The following is a 21,838-nucleotide window of genomic DNA, read 5'->3' as shown; positions in this document are numbered from 1 at the left end:
CTAGTCATCCTGTCCCATCTAACGGGGGGAAAAAGCTGAGGAGCACTTGTGAAGTCCATAGCCCAGGGCCCCAGGCTCACGAAGACACTGAGCCCTAGTCATAAGACTATGGAACACTCCCCCCACACACACCCCTCACCATCACATACTTAAAGGCCTATTTATAGCAATTCCTTTTACCCACTACATCATGTCTGGATACCAACAAAAAACTATAAGGCATACCAAAAGGCAAAAAATACCATCTGAAGAGAGAGAGCAAGCATCAGAACCAGACTCTGATATAACAGGGATGTGGGAATTATCAGACCAGGAATTTAAAACAACTGTGATCAAGGAGCCAAGGGCTCTAATGGACAAAGCAGACAGCATGCAAGAACAGATGGGGAGAGTGAGCAGAGAACTGGAAACCCTAAAAGGCACCAAAAAGAAATGCTAGCATCACAAACAGTGTAACAGAAATGAAGAGTGCCTTTCACAGACTTAGTAGTAGACTGGACGTGAACAAGGAAATAATCTCTAAGCTAGAGGATATCTCAATAGAAATGGCCAAAACTGAAAATGAAAAAGGAAAAAACAGAATATCAAAGAATTGTGGGACAAGTACAAAACGTGTAACATATGCATAATGGAAATTCCAGATGGAGAAGAAAGAGAAAGGAACAGAAGAAATATTTGAAACAATAATAAATGAGAATTTTCCCAAATTAATGTCAGATACCAAACCACAGATCCAGAATCTTAGAAAACACTGAGTAGAATAAATACAAAAAAAATTACACCTAGGCATATCATTTTCAAACTACAGAAAATCAAAGATAAAGAAAAATCTTGAAAGAAGCAAGAGGAAATAAACACCTTACCTATAGAGGAGCGAGGATAAGAATTATATCCGGCTTCTCAGAAACCATGGAAAGCAGAAGAGAATGTAGTGAAATATTTAAAATGTTGAGAGAAATAAACATTCTTCTTAAGCGTACATGGAACATTCTCCAGAATAAATCATAACGTTCGGCCACAAAACAAATTTAAGAAGATTAAAATCATATCAAGCACCTTTTCCAAGCACAATGTTATGAAACTAGAAATCAATTACAAGAAGAAAACTGGAAAATTCACAAATAGGTGGATATTAAGCAACATGCTCATGAAAAACCAATGGGTCACAGAAGAAATCAAAAGAAACTTAAAAAATCTTGAGATAAATAAAAATGGAAATAACCAAAACTCATGGGATGCAGCAAAAGCCATTCTAAGAAGGAAGGCTACAGTGATAAACGCCTGCATCAAGAAAAAAGATCTCAAACAACCTAACTTTATACTTCAAGGAACCAGAAAAAGAACAAACTAAGCCCAAAGTTGATACAAGGAAGAAAATTAAAAGATCAGAGCACAAATAAACGAAAGAGACTAAAAAGACAAAAGAAAAAATCAATGGCACTAAGAGCTGGGTTTTGAAAAGATAAACAAAATAGACAAAACTTTAGCCAGATTTACCAAGGAAAAAAAGGAGAGGACTCAAGTAAATAAAATTATAAATGAAAGGAAACATTACAACTTGTACCACACAAATATGAAGGATCGTAAGAGACTACTATGAACTATTATTTGCCAACAAAATGGACAACCTAGAAGAAATGTGATAAATTCCTAGAAACACGTAACCTACCAGGACTAAATCATGAAGAAATAGAAAATCTGAATGGACTAATTACAAGTAAGGAGACTGAATCAGTAATCAAAAACCCTGCAACAAAATAAAGTGCAACACCAGATCGCTTCACTGGCAAATTCTACAAAACATTTAAAAAAGAACGAACACCAACCCTTACTGAACTCTTCCAAAAAACAGAAGAGGAGGGAACACTTCCAAACCCATTCTATGTGGTCAGCAAGCCTGATACCCAAGTGAGACAAGGACACTACAAGAAAACAAAGTTACAGGGGCCGGCCCCATGGCTGAGTGGTCGAGTTTGCACCCTCCACTTAAGAGGCCCAGGGTTTTGCTGGTTTGGATCCTGGGCATAGACATGGTACTGCTCATCAGGACATGCTGGGGTGGCATCCCACATAGCACAGCCAAAAGGACCTACAACTAGAATATACAACTATGTACTGGGGGCTTTGGGGAGAAGAAGAGAAAAAACATTGGCAACAGATGTTAGCTCAGGTGCCAATCTAAAAACAAAAGAAAACGGAACAGTTACAAGCCAATATCCCTGATGAACACAGACACAAAAATCCTTAACAAAATATTAACAAACAGAATTCAACAATACATTAAAAGGATCATATACCATGACCAAGTAGAGCTTATAACAGGGATGAGAAGATGGTTCAACATCCACAAATCAATGTACACCACATTAACAAAATGAAGGATAAAAATTGTATGCTCATCTCAATAGATGCAGACAAAGCATTAGAGAAAATTCAACATCCATTCATGATCAAAACTCTCACCAAAGTGGGTATAGAGGGAACATATTTCAACATCATAAAGGCCACACAGGACTAACCCACAGTTAACATCATACCAATGGTCAAGAACTGAAGGCATTTTCTCTAAGATCAGGAACAAGACAAGGATGCCCACTCTGGCTACTTTTATCCAACATAGTACTGGAAATCCTAGTCACAGCAATCAGGCAAGGAAAAGAAAAGAAAGGTCTCCAAGTCAGAAAATAAGAAGTAAAATTGTCTCTATTTGCAGATGACATGATATCATATAGAAAACCCTAAAGGCTCCACCAAAAAAACTTAACTAACAAATGATTTCAGTAAGGTTGCAGGACAGAAAAATCAACATACAGAAATCAGTTGTGTTTTTATATACCAAAAACGAACTATTAGAAAGAGAAATTAAGAAAACATTCCCATTTACAATAGCATGAAAAAGAATAAAATACTTAGGAATAAATTTAACCAAGGAGGTAAAAGACTTGTACACTGAAAACTATGATACTGATGAAAGAAACTGAAGAAGGCACAAATAAACAGAAAGATATTCCACGTTCATGGATGGAAGAATTAATATTGTTAAAATGTCCCTTCTACCCAAAGCAATCTACAGTATCAATTCAACTCTATCAAATTTCAATGGCTTTTTCAGAGAAAGAGAAACAACTCTAAAATTGCTTGGAACCACAAAAGCTCCCAAATAACCAAAGCAATCTTGAAAAAGAACAAAGCTGGAGGCATCACACTTCCTGATTTCAAAGCTATATTATGAAGCTATAGTAATCAAAACAGTATGGTACTGACACAAAAACAGACACATGGTCCAATGGAATAGAACTGAGAGCCCAGAAAATAAGCCCACGCATATATGATCAATTAATTTACAACAAAGGAGCCAGGAAAATACAATAGGGAAAGAACAGTCTCTTCAATAAATGGTGTTGGGAAAGCTGGACAGCCACATGCAAAAGAATGAAACTGGATCCCTACATTACACCATATACAAAATTCAACTCAGAATGGATTAAATACTAAAACGTAAAACCTTGAAATCATAAAACTCCTAGAAAAGTTCCTTGACAATGGCCTTGGCAATGATTTTTTGGATTTGACACCAAAAGCAAAGGCAACAAAAGCAGAACTGAACTAAAAAGTTTCTGCACATCAAAGAATACCATCAACAAAAAGAAAAGACAACCTATGGATTGGGAGAAAATATTTGCAAACTACAGAGCCAAGAAGAGGTTAATAGCCAATATATACAAGGAATTCATATAACTCAACAGCAAAAAACACAACTCAATTAAAAAATGGGCAAAGTACCTGAATAGACATTTTTCCAAAGACCTACAAATGGCCAACAGGTACATAAAAAGGTGATCAACATCACTAATCATCAGGCAAATGCAAATCAAACTCACAATGACATACCACCTCACAGCTACTAGGACTTCTATTATCAAAAAGACAAGATAACAGGACCCAGGCCAGTGGCTTAGTGGTTAAGTTTGCACACTCCACTTTGGTGGCCTGGGGTTCACAGGTTCAGATCCGGGCTGAGCACCTACATACTGCTCATCAAGCCGTGCTGAGGAGGCATCCCAAAGAGAAGAACTAGAATGACTTACAACTAGGATATACAACTATGTAATAGGGTTTTGGGGAGAAAAAAAAAGAGGAAAATTGGCAACAGATGCTAGCTCAGGGCCAATCTTCCAAAAAGAAAAAAGAAGAAAGAAACTAGCCACTGATTTGAAAAACCTCTGATTGTTTAAAAAGAAAAAACATAAGCCCATCTACCACTGTCGATGTTTTATATAAAGTAAAAACTTTTCAATATGAAAACCATTCTTGATAATTCCTGTGCTAATGTATTAGTCTGTTAAGTAATTGCAGGCAGATTATTCAATTCAGTTTATCCATGACAAATCTTTTTCAACTTATTATTTAGGTGTGGCATTTCAAACAAGAACTTTATTGATAAATCCACTTTTTTCCTTTACTGATTTCCAGGATTAATGGTGATTATATACATTACAATTATTTAAGCAAACAAGCCAAAATCACAAACTGCAAGAAAATCAGGGGCCACCCTGTGGCCGAGTGGTTAAGTTGCCACGCTACACTTCGGCAGCCCAGGGTTTTTGCTAGTTCAGATCCTGGACATGGACATGGCACCACTCATCAAGCCATGCTGAGGCAGCATCCCACATAGGACAACCAGAAGGATCTACAACTAAAATATACAACTATGTACTGGGGGGCTTTGGAGAGAAAAGAAAGAAAAGAAAAAAAAAAAGATTGGCAACAGATGTTAGCTCAAGGTGCCAATCTTAAAAAAAAAAAAAACATCAATTCCTCTTCCTCAAAACAGTAGAGAACAAAACAATTTAGAGCATAGATTGGCAAACTTCCTAAAAAGGCCTAGAAAGTAAAAATTTTAGGCTTTGTGGGGCACATACACAGTCTCTGTCTTTTATTATAACCCTTGAATAATGTAAGTATCATTCTTAGTTCCTGCACATGAAAAAACAGGCTACAGGCTGGGTGCAAGCCACAGGCCAGAGTTTGCCAATCCCGAATCAGAGAGGTGTCCTGGGGTCTCAGTCTGGTGTTCTGCAGGTGTCCCAAGACACCGGCCCATATTCACCCAAGAAAGGAAGAAAAGGCAACCATAAATACGGCATGCGAGAAAGACAGACAGTTCTCAAATTTTTCTTCAGTTGTAGTAGCTGTATTTTATGTCTGAAAAACTTACATTAGAGAGAATATTTTAGAAAGTATTTTAGAGCAAACTATTCAGTGACTTCTAGATAATCCTAATATTAAATTCTCTTCATAAATTAATGGTTGAGCCTATCACATTTACAATATCTTTAAAAAATAAGTCAAAAACAGTACCTCATACAGAAACATATGCTTAGACTCTTCAGATACACTTTCAAAAACGAAATCTGCAGAAGTTTTAGAATTTTCACCTGCCACAATGTTCCCAGAACGTGCCACAACCTTGAATCCATCGGCTACTTTGTCTACGCTATCTCCATGGGTAAGCAAAACAATCTCTTCCTTCTGAAGGCCCCTAAACATACAAAAAAATAAAACACAACACACAGATCTCTTAATTAAACACACGATTAATGGATTCTTTTGCTTCTTATCCCCAGCTTAATGAGCTATAACTGACATATAACATGGTGTGAGTTTAAGGTGTACAACATGATCTGATACACGTATATATTGTGAAATGATTATCACAAGAAGGTTTGTTCAGCACTTCCATCGCCTCACACAGTTACACATTTTTAGTGTGGTGAGAACATTGAACATCCACTCTCTCAGCAACTTTCAAGTACACAATCCACTGGGGTCACCAAGCTGTACATTAGATCCCCAGGACTTATTCCTCCTATAATTGGACATTTGTTCTTTTGCTTTAGATACACTAGCTCATCATATGTGTAGATCAAGAAAATAGAAACAGCATGTTATAGTGCAACACTGCTGGAATTTATATTTGCTCTATCCATTATAAAGCCACTGAAAGAATATTAAATCTCAAAAAAGGCAATCCATAAAAACTGAAAACAAATATATAAAGTTGGTAGTATAACCACACACACAAATATAATTTCAAGAGGCTATAAAATTTCAACATTATATCTTTATTAGGATTTATCTTAAGAACAGAAGAAATTAATGGCATCGATGCAAACATATTTAAGTAACATTAATCAAATGCAACATGTGGACTTTCTCTCAACCCTGATTCAAACAAATCAACCATAAAAAGACATTTTTACATTATGGGAAAATCTGAATGAGCACTTGATATTAAATAATATTAAGAAATAAAAAATTAAAAATAAAGCAAGAAGATAAAGTACATTAAAGCCAAAAGGATGTTTTGGGGTTCTTGCTGTCATCACTGCTATTTAGGATTAGTGTAGGGTATGAGTGAGTCCCAAACTTTTAGAACTAGAAAGACAGAAAACTTTAAATCTCAACCAGATCTCGCAGCAGCACATACCACCAGCAAGGTTCCTGAAGCAGTTCTCAAGAGCAGTCACCTGAGACACAGACGAACGTGCACAACAGCTCTCCCTCAGGAGGTGGAGCAAGCACTGGACTGCAAACACTACTGGGCTTCAGTTCATAGAAGTATTTTGAGCAACTGTGGCTTTTTAAATTAATCTCCTTTGAAAAATGAGAATGTTTGAACACAGATACACTTATCTTTACTCTTCCTCAATAAAGCCAGCCACAGCCACTTTTGTGTAAAAACTGGGATTATAACTCCTTTTTAGATAAAAATAAGTTCATAACTTGGATTTTTAAATTTATGATCTGTTCAATTTGGAGAAAACTATTCATTAAGAATTTAGGGGCCAGCCCCAGTTGCCTAGTGGTTAAATTCAGCAGGCTCCACTCCAGTGGCCTGGGTTCAGCTCCCAGCTGCAGACCTACACCCGACTCTGTTAGCAGCCATGCTGCGCTGACAGCCCACAGAGTTTAAAAAAAAAAAAAAAAGAGGAAGATTGGCATGGATGGATGTTTGCTCAGGGCAAATCTTTCTCAGCAAAAAAAAAAAACAATAATTTAGGCATAAGTCAATGAAGCCTTTAAGAATACGTGTTAATAAACAAAACAAACCTGCAACTAAAAATAGCAGTTAAAAGGAATAATAAAAATAATCACACATGCTCATTAGTTGACATCACCCTGCATTTTACAGATTTAATACAGTTAGGGTGAAATGTGATTTTAAAATAAAAATAACATTTTGGTCAAAATGAAGCAAGTAAGTAACTCTACCAATAGTCCACCAAAATGGGCTCTATCCAAAACAGGGGAAAACTACCCCCCAAAATGCAAATAATCAAAACATAAGTTTTCTGGTCTTCCCAAAAAATGAATGAAAATTCAGGGATTTTTTTTTTCTTTAGTAACACAGAAGATAAACAATTCTAGGAAGCTACTGAACAGCTCATTCACCAATTTTTAAACAGATTACAGCTACAGCACCAAATCTACTGTCATCCAGAAACAAAATTAATCAATACATTCACTGTTAAAGACCGTGCTCCAGCTACCATCACGCTCAGGTACAGCAGAGGAAGTGAGGAGGAGGGAAATACAACACATACTCAGTAATGAATCCAACAGATGGGCAGCAAGATGTGGTGGGGGAAGAGGAAGACAATGCATCTGGTAGATGCAGGACAGTTTAAAACACTGTCCATTTCCCACATCTGGCACACTAACATTTAGAATCACACTCCACCCAAGAGTGAAAAGGGGAAAGCAGAAAGGCTGGCATCACAATGTGCAATTCCACAGAAGACTGCACAGGTGCTTTCAAATGATGTCCCAAGTGCTTTCCTCACTCCTAACTAGTGTCACTACCTTCCTCTGCTGTCCTGACACTCAAATGGAAGACAAATACGACAATTACACCCTTGGCCACTGTGGCCTTAATTTTGTCTAAGAATTACAGATTCTCCAATATTGAAGACCAACAGTCCCAACTTTAAATTGGTCTACTACTATTCGTATTCATTTAAAAATATCTATAATACCTGAATAATGAACATGTGTTATCCACACTAATACTGAAGACTCCATCTTCTCTAACACTTTTTTTGTGCACAGTACCTCCAAATACCTTATTCATCATCTGTTCAAAGAGAAAATAAATTGCTGTTAACATAAATCAAAAGAAAATTATCCAATTATTTTCTTATGCTAATTTAACAATTTACATTCCTCGTTTTTCAAGATATGTTATGTCTATGCCCCCAAAAAGGGGGGAGTTAGATAAATGTAGCTAACTTGATATTATTATATACAATTACAGTTATTAAGAGGGACAGTCATAAAACAAAACTATATTAGAAATCTGACCTGATTTTAATTTCTTTTAAACACCGGCAGATTTTCCATTTAGTGTACTTTAATTAATTCATTTGTTAAAAAGACATTTCTTTAATACTTACATCTGAGTTTAATCTACAAGAATTTTAAAAGGTACCTTGAGCTTAGAAAGAGCTGGAGTAGACAACAAGAACAGCTGTGATATTAAAACTAGACAGGTATAAATTCTTCCACACTATTTAATCTTTGGCCCCCAAAGGAATAGTCGAAAGCCTGCAGAGGGCTGTGCTGTGGAAACAGGATGAGCAAGGAAATCTGGTTCCTTCAATTAAACTTGTTTGTTCAAATCCCATATACATACAGACTCTCATTCCAAATGGTCTGTTCATTCTGCTCCTCCTTCTGTCAATCAATCATCGTTTCCTATTTATCATTTACATATGCCCAAACCCTCTGCAACATCAAATACATACCCACAAGATTTTTACAAACATTAAATCTGCGGGGGGTTTGGGCGTATGTAAATGATAAATAGGAAAAGATGACTGGGGACGGCCCAGTGGCACAGCATTTAAGTGCGCACGTTCCGTTTCGGAGGCCTGGGGTTCACCAGTTCGGATCCCAGGTGCGGACATGGCACCACATGGCAAGCCATGCTGTGGTAGGCATCCCACATATAAAGTAGAGGAAGATGGGCATTGATGTTAGCTCAGGGCCAGTCTTCCTCAGCAAAAAGAGGATTGGCAGCAGATGTTAGCTCAAGGCTAATCCTCCTCAAAACAAACAAAAAATATAATAAAATGAAATAAATAAATAAAATAAATCTGCACAGATACTACAACTCATCTCAGTATGTCTGTTCTACGACAGGTGTCATAAGGTATCTGCCATAACAATGCATGATGCAGGTTGACCTAGCCTCCAACAGAAAAGCAGGCAGAAGGCCAGATAAATGTTCATTCATGTGCAGTGGCATTTTCTTCAAAACCATCAGCAAATGCTGCCCTCTACATTCTCCTCTTAGACATTCACAATAAACCTACCAGAAATAAAGGTCTGTGTTACATTCAGCAGGAAAGAAACTTGCTAACCCTTGTTTGACCCAGTATTTCCCAAGCTAAAGACTCAGACATACGACACTTTCTGCAGCAGGTAACTGACATGCAGTTTGGGAAACACTGCATGATAAGGAGTCCCCTTGCCTCTGGTCTTGCCCAGCCTGCAGCCTATATGCTAGAGATCCATGAATGCCAGCTATGAAAACATAAATAGGCCAGTGTTAGTGAGTGATTAAACCCTTCAATGGCTCTCTGGCATCTACAGCAAGGGTTGGTAAATTTTTTCTGTAAACGGCTGAAGAGTAATTATTTTAGCCTTTGCAGGTCCCACCATCTTTGGAGCAACTATTCAACTCTTGCCAATGTAGCACAAAATCATCCAGAGATAATACTTGAATGGATGTGGTGGTGTTCCAATAAAAAACTTTATGGACTCTGAAATTTGAATTTCATTTCATTTTCACGTCACAAAATATAATTCTTTAAAAAAATTCTTTCCAACTTTAACCATTTAAAAGAGTAAAAACTATTCTTAGCCTACAGGCCATACAAAAAGAGGCAGCAGACCATGGTTTGCCGACACCTTGTCTATACGATAAAGCCCAAGTCCCTTATACTGAACAAAGACTCTGTCTAATTTCACTTCTCACCTCCCCCTCATGCTCTACTCCAGCCATTCAAGTTTGTGGGTAATCACAAACCGACCACATTCTCTTCTCGTCTTCAGGTCTCTTTAGCCCCAGGGGCCTAAGAAAGTATGTGACCCAGAGCAGTCATTCAAATTCGCTGAATGAAAAATGAATGCTCTCCTCTAGTATATGAAGTATATACCTAGCATATACATGAAGCCTGTGCAACTCTGCCTCCCCTAATTTGCAGTTCTTAATCAGAAGACAGCTGAATGATCAAGACAACCAAAGCTGTTGGGACTCTATACAATTTCAAAGTCCACAAAGTCTAAATCAAAGGCTTTTACAAAGCCAAGAGCTTGCAGTAAAATTTAAAGCTATCTCACCTGTTCAGAAAGCTTTCCCGCTTCTATTCAGTTCCTGACTATGCTGCAATCAGCTAAGTGTGTGTTTGTGGAAAGAGTGGATAAGTTCACACGTAATAAAACAGTTTACTTTGTTGAATTTTTGTTTTAATATTCTATTTGACTTAAGGAAATGGTTTTCATTATGGATTCCCGATAACCCCAAGGTCCTAAAAGCCTCAAAGAAACCCACGCAGCACTCCCAGTCCACCATCCCAACCAGATCAGCTCCTCCTCCATCTGTCTTATATGCCAAGGTTTTATAATAGGTTTAGATTTGGGAAGGAGAACAGGAAAGAAAGTATGCCAATAAAAATAATTTGACAAAACCTTGTGGGAGTAGATAGAGAAACCAAACATTTGTAATAAAGATGTTTCTTAGGATGCTAAAGAGCGAAGAGACAAGTCACAATCTAGAAGGTTATCTGCAATACATATAAACTGACAAAAGTTTAGTATCCAGCATACATAAACACAATAAAAAAAAAATACAAGGGCCAGCCCAGTGACGTAGTGGTTAGGTATGAGTACTCTGCTTCAGCAGTTTGGGGTTCGCAGGTTCAAATCCCAAGGACGGACCTACACACCACTCATCAAGCCATGCTGTGGTGGCATCCCACATAAAAAGTAGAGGAAGACTGGCAACAGATGTTAGCTCAGGACCAATCTTCCTCACCAACAAAAAATAAAAATAAATTTAAAAAATTTCAATACAAAAATGAGCAAAAATCACAAGCAAGCTTTTAAAGCAAAGAAGACACTAATGGCAAATAAATATACAAACCTTCCAATTATAAGAAAAATGACCATCAAGATTACAGTGTGATCCCATTTAACACCTCTTCAGAAAGACAAAAAAAGAAGAAAAATCTCACCATGTCAATACTTCACAGGGATATAGAGCAGAGGGAATTTTTATATACTGCTGTTGGAATGTAGATTGGGGGTAAATATCATCATTTAGTGAAGTTGAGATACAGCATTTTAAACCATGGTTACCCAAGAAAAAAGTCTGTGTATGTACAACACGAGAAGACAAGTACAAAAATAATTGTAGCAGTATTATCTGTAACAGCAAAAAAACTGGAGAAAGACCAGCAATACCAACAATGGAATGTATAATTAATTTGTGCTATATTCAAACAATAAAATTCAGTAGTGAAAATGAATAACTTACGATTAAATGTATTAACATGAATGAATCTCAAAACCAAAGCTGAAATTAATACACACAGTATGATTTTATTTATATAAAGATCAATGAGCAAAACTAAATATTATTATTTAGGAATATAAACATACATATAAAGCTATAAAGAAAAGAAAGGGAATAAACAACAAAATTCAGAAAAAGTGTTAGCCCAAGAATCTGAGCAGAGAAAAATATAGAGAGAGTTTCAAAAGTTGTAATATCCTACTTCTTATGCTGAATTGGGGGTAAATCAGTGAGAGAACAGGAGCAGTGAGCAGGACAGACTTTTTTCTTCTAGGGCAAAGAACTACCAGGAAGCAGTTAGAAAGGCTCTGACAAGAGAGAGCACTTCTCAGAGAAAGATGGCACGTAGACACTGAAATTACCGAAATTTCAGGACACCAGAGGGGGCAAAGGCACATCCTCAAGTGAGACCTTTAGTGCCAAAATTACCCAACTAATCATCACTAAGAAGTGGCAGTCCTTCACCAATAGCAATACTTTATGGAAAGACAATAATTTCTACCCAAAGGACCAAGATCAGCCTATTCTGTTACCTACTATGAAAGTTCAGATGGCACAAAGGCAAAATTTTTTATGCATTTCACATGAGCAGGCCCGCCTCTGGCTACCATAAGATCCCTATTCAATGACAGAAAAATCTGGCCTTACAATTATACAGGGGACCAACATAATGGTCAAGCAGCCACTATCACTTAAATTAAGGAAGCATCTTCCAGATCTATTGCACTATAAGTGGGTCCTAAAAAATACCCTTGTGAGACTCTTCCTTAGAGAATGTTATATAGTGCTTCACAATACACTAAAAACCATTCAACTTAAACTTCTGCTATAGGATTAATACTGACTACTCTGGTTAAGAGTCAATAAATTACATAAATACATTACATTCTGGGAAAAAGGTATATTTAAAAAAAAAAGTCAGACAATTTCCAATGTTCACCTCAATTGGGATGCAGGCTCTTCTAAGAAAATATATTTGTTAGAATACGCAGTGGAAAAAGTCTAAAAGTAAGTTACTATCCAAGTCAAATTCACAATCACCATTTGGCTTTTTGGAGAACACTAACAGGGGGAAAAGACCCTTTTACTATAAAATGCTTGTTTCTAGATAAGAAAATATCCATTGTTGTAGATTTTGTACTTTACATATTTTTAGTGACCAGTATTTCCTCTAAATCAAAGTTGAAAACAACAACAATCAATTAGCAAGAAATGAAATCAGATAGAGCTGTTTTACACACGAGTGATTTCTAATATTCTGCTCTTGTATCAAGAAAAGGAATAATAAAATATTTGCATTCTTATGTGAACACTGATTGATATTTCTTGCCTTCACTGAAAGCTCCCGAGTCAGCTGGAAGAAAATCTATTGGTCCGTTCACTTTCTACCTTTCAAACAGCTTCCCTCTGTGCAATACTCCTATTAAAGCACAATAGTTTCAACCAGGTTGTTTAAAAAAGAAAGAAACTCATTCTGTTTTGCCCACTTACCAAAATTTTAAATTATCCCCAATCCAAAGACTTAAAACCACTCAGTCAGTGGGAGAAAGAATGCAACATCTTTACTATTAAGCCATACGTGCAAGAAATTGAAAATTAACAGGTAATTCTCAATAAAAATTAGGGAGGACCAGAATATCACGAGGGAATTAAAAAGCTGATCTTTTAGTTAACACAATTCCATTTTGGCTAATTAGGATCTCACACATCAATTTCACTTGTATTCTGACCCTGTCTTCCCTTTCACTTCAGTACGTGCTAAAGTCAAACAGGAGGCAGAAGGGAAAAAGAGTTCAAGCTAACGCACAAACATGTGAATCCACAGCACTACATTTATCTGGCTATTCCTATCATGGCAGAAAATTCTGAGTTTATAAAAAAAAAGTATCCTGCTTCCGACACTAGAAAAGGCAAAATACTGTAACATATCAGTTAATAATATTATTATATTACTCAGGGAATACTTCCCAGCTAACCCAATTTTCAGGTGATCTGGTTAAATAAGATAAATTGTTAAAAATTTTCTCAACTAGAAAATCATTTTGCTTACAATCACCATGGATAACTTTCCTTAAATTTTTACTCATATCCCCACCTCCTTAGTAAATAGATCTTAGTGAATAAATCATTCTTTCATAAGTGAGAATTTAGCATTTATTGGTTCAGTATTATCTTTCTATCATCTATTCAATAATCACATTCTACTTGTCTGGTAAACCTACACTACTTAAAAATAAAGTAAGCACAACAGCCAAAATAGATTTCTAAACATTTAACTCATAGAAGAAGAGCTCAACTCAAGACCTCAGTCAGTCCCTATTTATTCTTGCTTTTGATATAACTCCAAGATACATACTTATTAACAAACATTACCATGGAGACACCTCGCAGACACCACCTTAACCAAATGATCAATATAAACATCACATATCATGGCACAAATCAACACTGTGTGCTCCCTAACAAGGAACTCTGAAAACAGCTCAGCAGCACTTCCGTCCTCCTGCCAGAAACACAGAACAGGAACCTAAGAATGAGGGAACATCAAACCAACCAAAACTGAGCAATGTTCCACAATGTAAATGACATGTACTTTTTTTTTAACTGTCAAGGTCATGAAAGGGAAGGAAAGATTAAGGAATGGTTCCAAACCAAAGGAATCTAAACAGACAAGAAAACTAAATACAACACATGGTCCTGGATCGGATCTACGACTTAGAAAGGACATTAACGAGACAAACAATGAAAAGCGCACAGTCTGTGGACAGATGCTAACACTGAATCAATGCTAACTTCCCGATTTTGACAGTTGTACTATGGTTATGCAGGAGAGAGTCCTAGTACTTAGGTAATACAACAAGCAATAGGACACCATATCTGCAACTTACCCTCAAACAGTTAAAAATGCCAAGACTCAGGAAACTGAATAAAAGTACACAGGAGCTCTGCATAGTATTTCTGCACCTTTATGTAAATGTGAATGTGTAAATTTTTTTTAAATGGACAATGTGTTGTTGAATACAGTAATAACATAGTTACTTTTCTGAAAATAGGTTCCTACTCAGGTCAGTTCTGCCATACTAGTGTAGCATTTCATAAATAGTTGCAATACACACAAATGATCTCATACAACTAAATATCCTAAATACTCCAAAGACAGAAAATACCAACACAGTAGGAGTCACAAACAGAATAAAATTAAGTCAACTCTTAAGGCCAATTCACGGATGTACCTGCATGCCATAGCAAATCCCAAGAACAGGCTTGCCAATAGTGAATATCGCTGGGTCAAACCAGGGTGCATCTTCCGCATACACAGAATTAGGTCCTCCAGAAATGATAATAGCACTGTGGATTTAAGAAAGTGGGTCAGTGAAGAACCCCTAACTGCTCATTTTTACTCAAAGTCTATGCCCTCTCTCCCTTGTTCCACTGAGGGAGACTCAATACAGATTCAGAGACTGTTACGTGTTCGGTATATTGGAGCAGACTCAGATTCTATCACAGCTAGTTAATACCCTTCTACACAGCTTCATTATCTTTACTTTATTGCAATACGTGGAAGTCTACCAATTCAACATTCACTTGTAAATAAGCACAAACTTTCAAATATATAAATACCAATGTTTCTACCTGTGAAGGTTAGCATGCATTTGTTTCAACTGTTTTCTTCATCAATGGAAGAAGCAAATGAGAATTCTAAAGGGAGATGGAGAAAATATAGGTCTTCTGGGAGACAAGGAGTAAAGCAGGTCACAGGACAACTGAAGGTATTATGAAGGTCCTGGATGACTCTGAGCAAAACGCTCTACAACAAAGGATGGCAGACTGTGAAGAATTACCTAACTTTGCCTGTTTAAAACCTGTCCAACATTCCCAACAGTTTTACCTGAGACCCAGGAAAGGGAGCTAACATCTTTTGCCCCATACGCCCTGCTCTCAGAACCAGGTCTATATTATAACTTAGCATGTTACAGCTTACAGAGCCTTCTATGGATTCATTTGGGAGTCAAATATTATTATAAAGAAAGCAGCAAACTCAGGCCTATTCTATGTTCCTCATCTGACCACCGATAGGTCTAATTTGGCCCTCAGTATTCACTCAAAAAAATTTAGAACACTTTAATATTATGAATCTTACATAAAAATTCAGATTTCTGGTCTTTAGGAAAAAGCAGAAAAAAATCTGTCATCCTGGGCCTTCACCGTGGCATGGCCACAAGTAACTGGAGCCATGGGCAGACCTGCACCTCAGACTCCACGTGCTCTCCACCCTGACACACAGGCCCACCTGCAGAGCACAGGCCAACTCAAGCCCCTCACTGCATTTAAAGTACCCTCAAATTCATTGTAAGTTTGAGTTTTCAGGAGGATTACAATTTACTTTATAATTAGTGGCTGCCTGCCATGTAAAAACATACAAACTAAAATGCTAAGCTTATACTACATCCAGAAGAATAACATAAGTCAAATTCATAAAAATTGCTCTGCAAGCAAGGGCACTTTAAAAAATATATAACAATATTTAAGTGAGCTCAAAAGCCCCACTCTTTCAACTCTGTATCGGGAACATGAATTATGGTATATATTATGTCTGTTAGCCTATCTCCTACAAAAGAGCCTGAAGATCACCACTCAGATGATCAATGTGACAGCTTTTAGATAAAAATTCTAAAGGGATGAGGGGTTAGCCCAAAGGATAGCTATGTAACGTAGCTCCTTAAAAATGCAGAAGCTAAAGTTCTGTAAAACACATTTAATAAAACAATCAAGACCTCTAGAATTGTAGTATGTTATCTTTAGTTGTATAAAGGATAACCACCATGGGGCCCCAGCATCCCTCAATAATCTGCTAAACAACTCAAGGCTGTAAGATTCTTAATACTATTAGAAAGAAAAGGCAGTAGACTCAGGCAAGGATAAAACTTAAGCAGCACTTAAACCAATTACAAAAATTCTTATCTCAGTAAGTCTTTAGAAGAGCTAATCACTCATCCTGAGTCTGCTATTTCTACCCTGCTATTATTCTGAAACTAACTTGCAATCGCAAGGCCCAGTAAGCCATACGCATTCCAGATACCAATTTTAGGTATGAGGCAGATTAAAGTTCTAAAAAGAGGTAGGTTCAGATGTCTCTCATATCATAAAACTAATCCTTATTCTAGAAACACGGTGGTCAAACACGTGTCTCAGCAGAAAGGATTATAGGAATGAAAGCTACAACCTGTAGTTCCCACTCTACACAGAAAAGAAGCTCTAGGCACAAGCGGAACAGGAACTGTTTAGGGTCAGGGGACAGGAAAAACAATCAAGACTTTTACTTCCAAGCATTTGGCGACCCTATTCTAAACATTTAGTCTGGGTTAGTTTGCTGGGGAATTTTTGTTTGTTTTGGGTGGGAGAATGCAGCATGGATCTCACAGAGCCATTCGGATTTCTCAAACAGTTTTCTGATTCCCCTAAAACTGGTTCTCACTGGCCATCAAGATAGCTGAATTAGATAAACTCAAAGGTCCTTTCTGACTCTAAAAGTCTACAGTTTAAAAAAACAGCTGTTTTCAATCTGCATCCTGAGACTAGAACAGGGTTAAATTTAAACCTGCCCTTTATGGGGCAGGTTTTTTTCCAATTCATTCTATTTCAGAAACAAGAATCCCAGGATAATATATACAGGTCTACGAAGTCTTTAAAAGTTAGCCACTTTTCTAATGGAAAAAAATTATGTTTTTAAGAAAAATTAAACACATATTTTGGAAGAAACATAGCATTAAGGTTTAAGAGCCAATTAAGGATATAACCTGCAGTTGCTTGCTTCTGGATAAGGCTCAATAAAAAAAGGACATCAATTCCATGAGAAAAGGCATAGTATTAACCAGAAACTGTTGTTAAAAGGAAGAAACTAAATATATAAGTTGTCTGTCATTTTGACTAGTTCTAAGAGTACAAGCTGTGGAATTAGCACTTATATTAAGAAATCTTAAGACTTAAGAAATCTTCATACTTTAGAAACCAGCCTCTTGCGATAGGAAGCAAAAAAGACTCATTGTACACAGAATCCTTCTCATTTAGGTATTCTAGCCACTGCACATATTCCTTTGATCAAATGCTCTGGAATATGGATGAATGAATGACCATAACAGCCAAATCTAGGCCTGATCCAGACATCCTATAAAATATAAAATACTCAACTAAGTTCTTATACCCATGCAATCAAAATCTTTTCCTTTAATTTTTTAAAATTTTCCCCTATTTTTTTTTAATCAAAGTCATGGGAAATTTCTTGTAAAACCATTCCATGTCTTATCTTCACAAAAAAATGTAGTGCCCAAGCAAATTAATAACAAAGTATCTCACAGTCTAAGCTCAGCCTCCTCAGAAAAACATAAGTGAAAAGTGTTACCGGAATCCTTGCTCTTTTATGGCAAATGCTGGTGTTTCCAAGGGGAAGATTTCAGACTGCACAAACAGTTCCCTCACTCTTCGGTCTATGACTTTCCCATACTGAGCACCAGCATCCAGAATGACAACAGCTCCTTCGCAGTGGCGGCGGCCATCCTTAAGGTCTCCTCCAGCATTCTCCAGCTGCAAGTATTAACACAAATGTCTTCTTAATCATGAAAATTAGAGCTACTCTGAAAAACAGTGGTCATTGTCAGCTCCAAAAACACAGTGAAACAAAAACTGTTAACTTAGGACTTTCTGAGTTACCAATTCAAAACGCTTCTTTTAAAGGGAAGAGTCTTACACATATCCATATAGAGGCATACATAAACACTTTCATAAAAGCCACCATTTACTTACTACACGATACAGTCACCACATATGACGCATCTTGTGTGCATTATCTAATATCATAGGGTGAGCATACAACACAGCTGTGCCAAAATATGGTCCTGGTAGATGCCTGTTATATTGGCATTATTATTAATGGTGCCTCCTTCGAATCTCAAAAGCATCCCAATTTGGACAATAAATTATATGGTCACCCTACCCAACAGTCACAGTACTCCTAGGAGGGATATACCGATGAGGAACTGAAAGTTTGCTGCCAGAGTATAAGCTTGCCCAAATCCATCTTATTAATATTTTTTGTATTACCTGAGGAAAATGACATATATGCATATAACCTATACATTAAAATTTTTAAAAAGCTTTTTACTGTTATCTCTGCCAAGTGTACACTGATAACACACTTTTCTAGAAAGCAATTCGGCAAAATGTAAAATTTTTAACTATGCGTGCTGAAATATTTACCTGGAACTGGCTTCAAACAATGCAAGAGTGGGCGGGTGTGGATGGAACACGACTGCCAATGCAGTAAAATCACTGGAGCGGGGTGACAGGCACACTGAGCTTGTTTTAGTTCAGCCTGTATTCTGTTTATATTTTACATAAGAAAAAGCTTTAAAAATTTGTATGTGCCTTGGAAATCCACTTGGAGGACACGTACACAATACAATCCCATTTTAAAATATTTTGTGTAAAAGTGCAAGAGTGTTGTGCATGTAAGAAAAAGAAACATTTGTACAGATATACACCAAAATATTGAGAGGTTATATCGGAATGATGGGATTACAGGTGATTTTAAATCAATCTTTCTTTACACTCCAATATTTCCTAAATGTTTACAATAAACATATTTTTGGACTTTTTCCCCTCCAGTTGTAAAATTTGCACATAAAAAAATTTAAACCAGTCCTTTAGGCCCGCGTGTAACCCTGTCTATCCCTCTTCCCTCTCTATTTACATGAAAGAGTAAATGCAGACCTCACACCGCCACTAACACTGCTGCTGCAGTAGTGAGAAGCCACCTAGAGGGGCTCTGTGGGAGGGACCTCACCGCAGGCCAGGATCACCGAGATCACGAAAATGAAGGTTTTAATCATATCAATATCGAATATAGAAAAGTCAAATCACAGAGAGCGAAGTTTATAGAATATTAGTGCAAGAAAGGCTAAAACTTTCTCCTTTTAAACCTTTGCCCTTAGTCTTAGTGCACGCGCGAACGCACAAGCACCATGCGCGCGCGCGTGCGCACACACACACACACACACACTCCCTTCTAAGGAATTTACCTAGTTTCTTAATCTTTTTTTGTAAAGAACAGTTAAAGTATTTTCGAAAGACCACTGTTACAGTCTAAATTTCTCAGATTCAGTCTCATTATCACCTTCACACTTTTTACCAAATCCAAGTGCATCCAGTTTATTTTCACAGGACAGTCAGAGTTCTCACTTTGCATGACTTTGATATGCACACATTTCAGTGACCACTGTTTATACCAAGGCTTAGTTAACTAACACCAGTCCCCAACAGCATGGCTCAGTCACCATTTATTAAATGTGAGTAATTACATCAAGTACAAACTCGCTGCCAGCTCTTCAGTCCACAATCATCACATAAATAACAGAAGCGCATCATGATCAGTGACCAATCACAGCCCTTCTTTCAAGGCTGCTGGTGATTAGTCACCACACAACAGCCAAGAAGAGTGTGATTGTGTTGCCTCCTTGTCACCCAGTGAGAAATCCACACAACATCTTACACATATGGATAATCCAAAAAGGGGTCTAACCAACAAAGGTGAAAGTGCAGCAAACAAATGAGAAGTGACGCGCTGGAAGAGAAATTTGAGACCCATATAAGTGCAGTTACAGAAGAAATAGTGGGCCACGGCAATGCTGACCCTGCTGCACTTGGAGCAGCTCTAGATGTGCAGCCAGAGGAGCCGCGAAGGAGAACTCAGGGATGTTAGGGAGGAAAGCGGCTGCAATGAAAAGGATGAGAGTATCCCAGAGGAAGTAGCTCCAGGAAAAAGACTTCAAATTAAAGAAACTCTTGGAGATGTTTTAAGGCGCAAAGGAGAGAATACTGAAAGCCACAAAAGCCCAGGGAAGACACAAAAGGAAGCACTGTTCAAATTACTCTTGTAAGTTTTTTAACAAAGAAATAAACAATTCTCAATGTTTCTAATGTTTTAAGTTATACTTAATTTAAACAGAAGAGGGAGCACTATAAAGTTCTAAAAGTTATCTGAACCAAGATTCCTTCTAAAAATTCAGGAAAATTAAAATCACATAAAAGAAAAACAAAAGGTAGAGAAGTTAAATTCCATACAAAGCTACTAAAAGTTAAAAAAAAAAAAAAAAGAGTAAGGAATAGAATAACATCTCCACAAGAGACCAACGCAGAAAGACAATCAACAGATGGATACTAGAAGGAATTATTTCTAAATGAGCTAAAAAATATTAAGAAAATTATACAAGGAAGATAAGAAATAAGTGTTGGCGAAGATGTGGAGAAAAAGGGACCCTCGCGCACTGCTGGTGGGAATGCAAACTGATGCAGCCACAGTGGAAAACAGTATGGACGTTCCTCAAAAAATTAAAAATATAACTGCCATATGATCCAGCAATTCCACTTTTAGGTATTTATCCAAAGAAAACAAAAACACTAACTCAAAAAGATACATGCACCCATGTTCACTGCAGCACTATTTACAGTAGCCAAGGCTTTGGAAACAATGCAAGCGCCCAGCAGTAGATGAATGGATAAAGGTGAATGGATGAAGACTCAGACACTACGTCACTTGCCTGAGGACACCGGCAAAAGCCGGACTAAAATGTGAGTCTTTTCTAACTCCAAAACAATTAGCACTACAGAAGGAAAGTGCGTAAATATGCATTATATTTTTGCAAGACTATCTTCAAAATTATTTTATATTATTTTACTACTTAAAAGGAGTAAGCTTTATTACTTTAGAAAGTTTGCTTACTTGAGTGAAATAATGTTCTGTTGATGTCTGAGAAAATTATCATTATACTATATAAATGATACCAGAAACTGAATGTCATCAATACTAAACTCAAGTTGTTGCCCTTTAAAAAGACCTTTCACTTTTTTTCTTTTTTATTTGAGGAAGATTAGCCCTGAGCTAAGTGCTGCCAATCCTCCTCTTTTTGCTGAAGAAGACTCATCCTAAGCTAACATCCATGCCTATCTTCCTCTCTTTTTTTGTATATGTGGGACGCCTACCACAGCATGGCTTGCCAAGTGGTGCCATGTCCGCACCTGGGATCCGAACCGGTGAACCCCAGCAGCCAAAGCGGAACGTGCGCACTTAACCGCTGCACCACTAAGCCAGCCCCTCACTTTTTCTTTTTGAGGAAGACTGGCCCTGAGCTAACATCCACGCCC

General features: G+C 37.2%; 1 protein-coding gene across 2 annotated transcripts in view; it reads right to left on the bottom strand.

Annotated features, from left to right (window-relative positions):
• The window catches only part of GMPS (guanine monophosphate synthase), a 54,952-nt gene that overhangs the window by 18,590 nt on the left and 14,524 nt on the right, over positions 1-21,838 (bottom strand). For both annotated transcript variants that reach the window (XM_046660544.1, XM_046660536.1), the window contains exons 2-5: positions 18,042-18,223; positions 14,875-14,989; positions 8,040-8,137; positions 5,439-5,542 (exon numbers count right to left, since the gene is read on the bottom strand). In XM_046660544.1, the coding sequence (XP_046516500.1) occupies positions 5,439-5,542; positions 8,040-8,137; positions 14,875-14,989; positions 18,042-18,223 (499 nt within the window). The remainder of the gene's footprint in view (positions 1-5,438; positions 5,543-8,039; positions 8,138-14,874; positions 14,990-18,041; positions 18,224-21,838) is intronic.

The sequence above is a fragment of the Equus quagga genome, chromosome 1 (assembly GCF_021613505.1).
Source record: "Equus quagga isolate Etosha38 chromosome 1, UCLA_HA_Equagga_1.0, whole genome shotgun sequence".
NCBI classification, from domain to species: Eukaryota; Metazoa; Chordata; class Mammalia; order Perissodactyla; family Equidae; genus Equus; species Equus quagga.
Note: the sequence above shows the minus strand (reverse complement) of the source record. Positions and strands in the feature narration are given on the sequence as shown.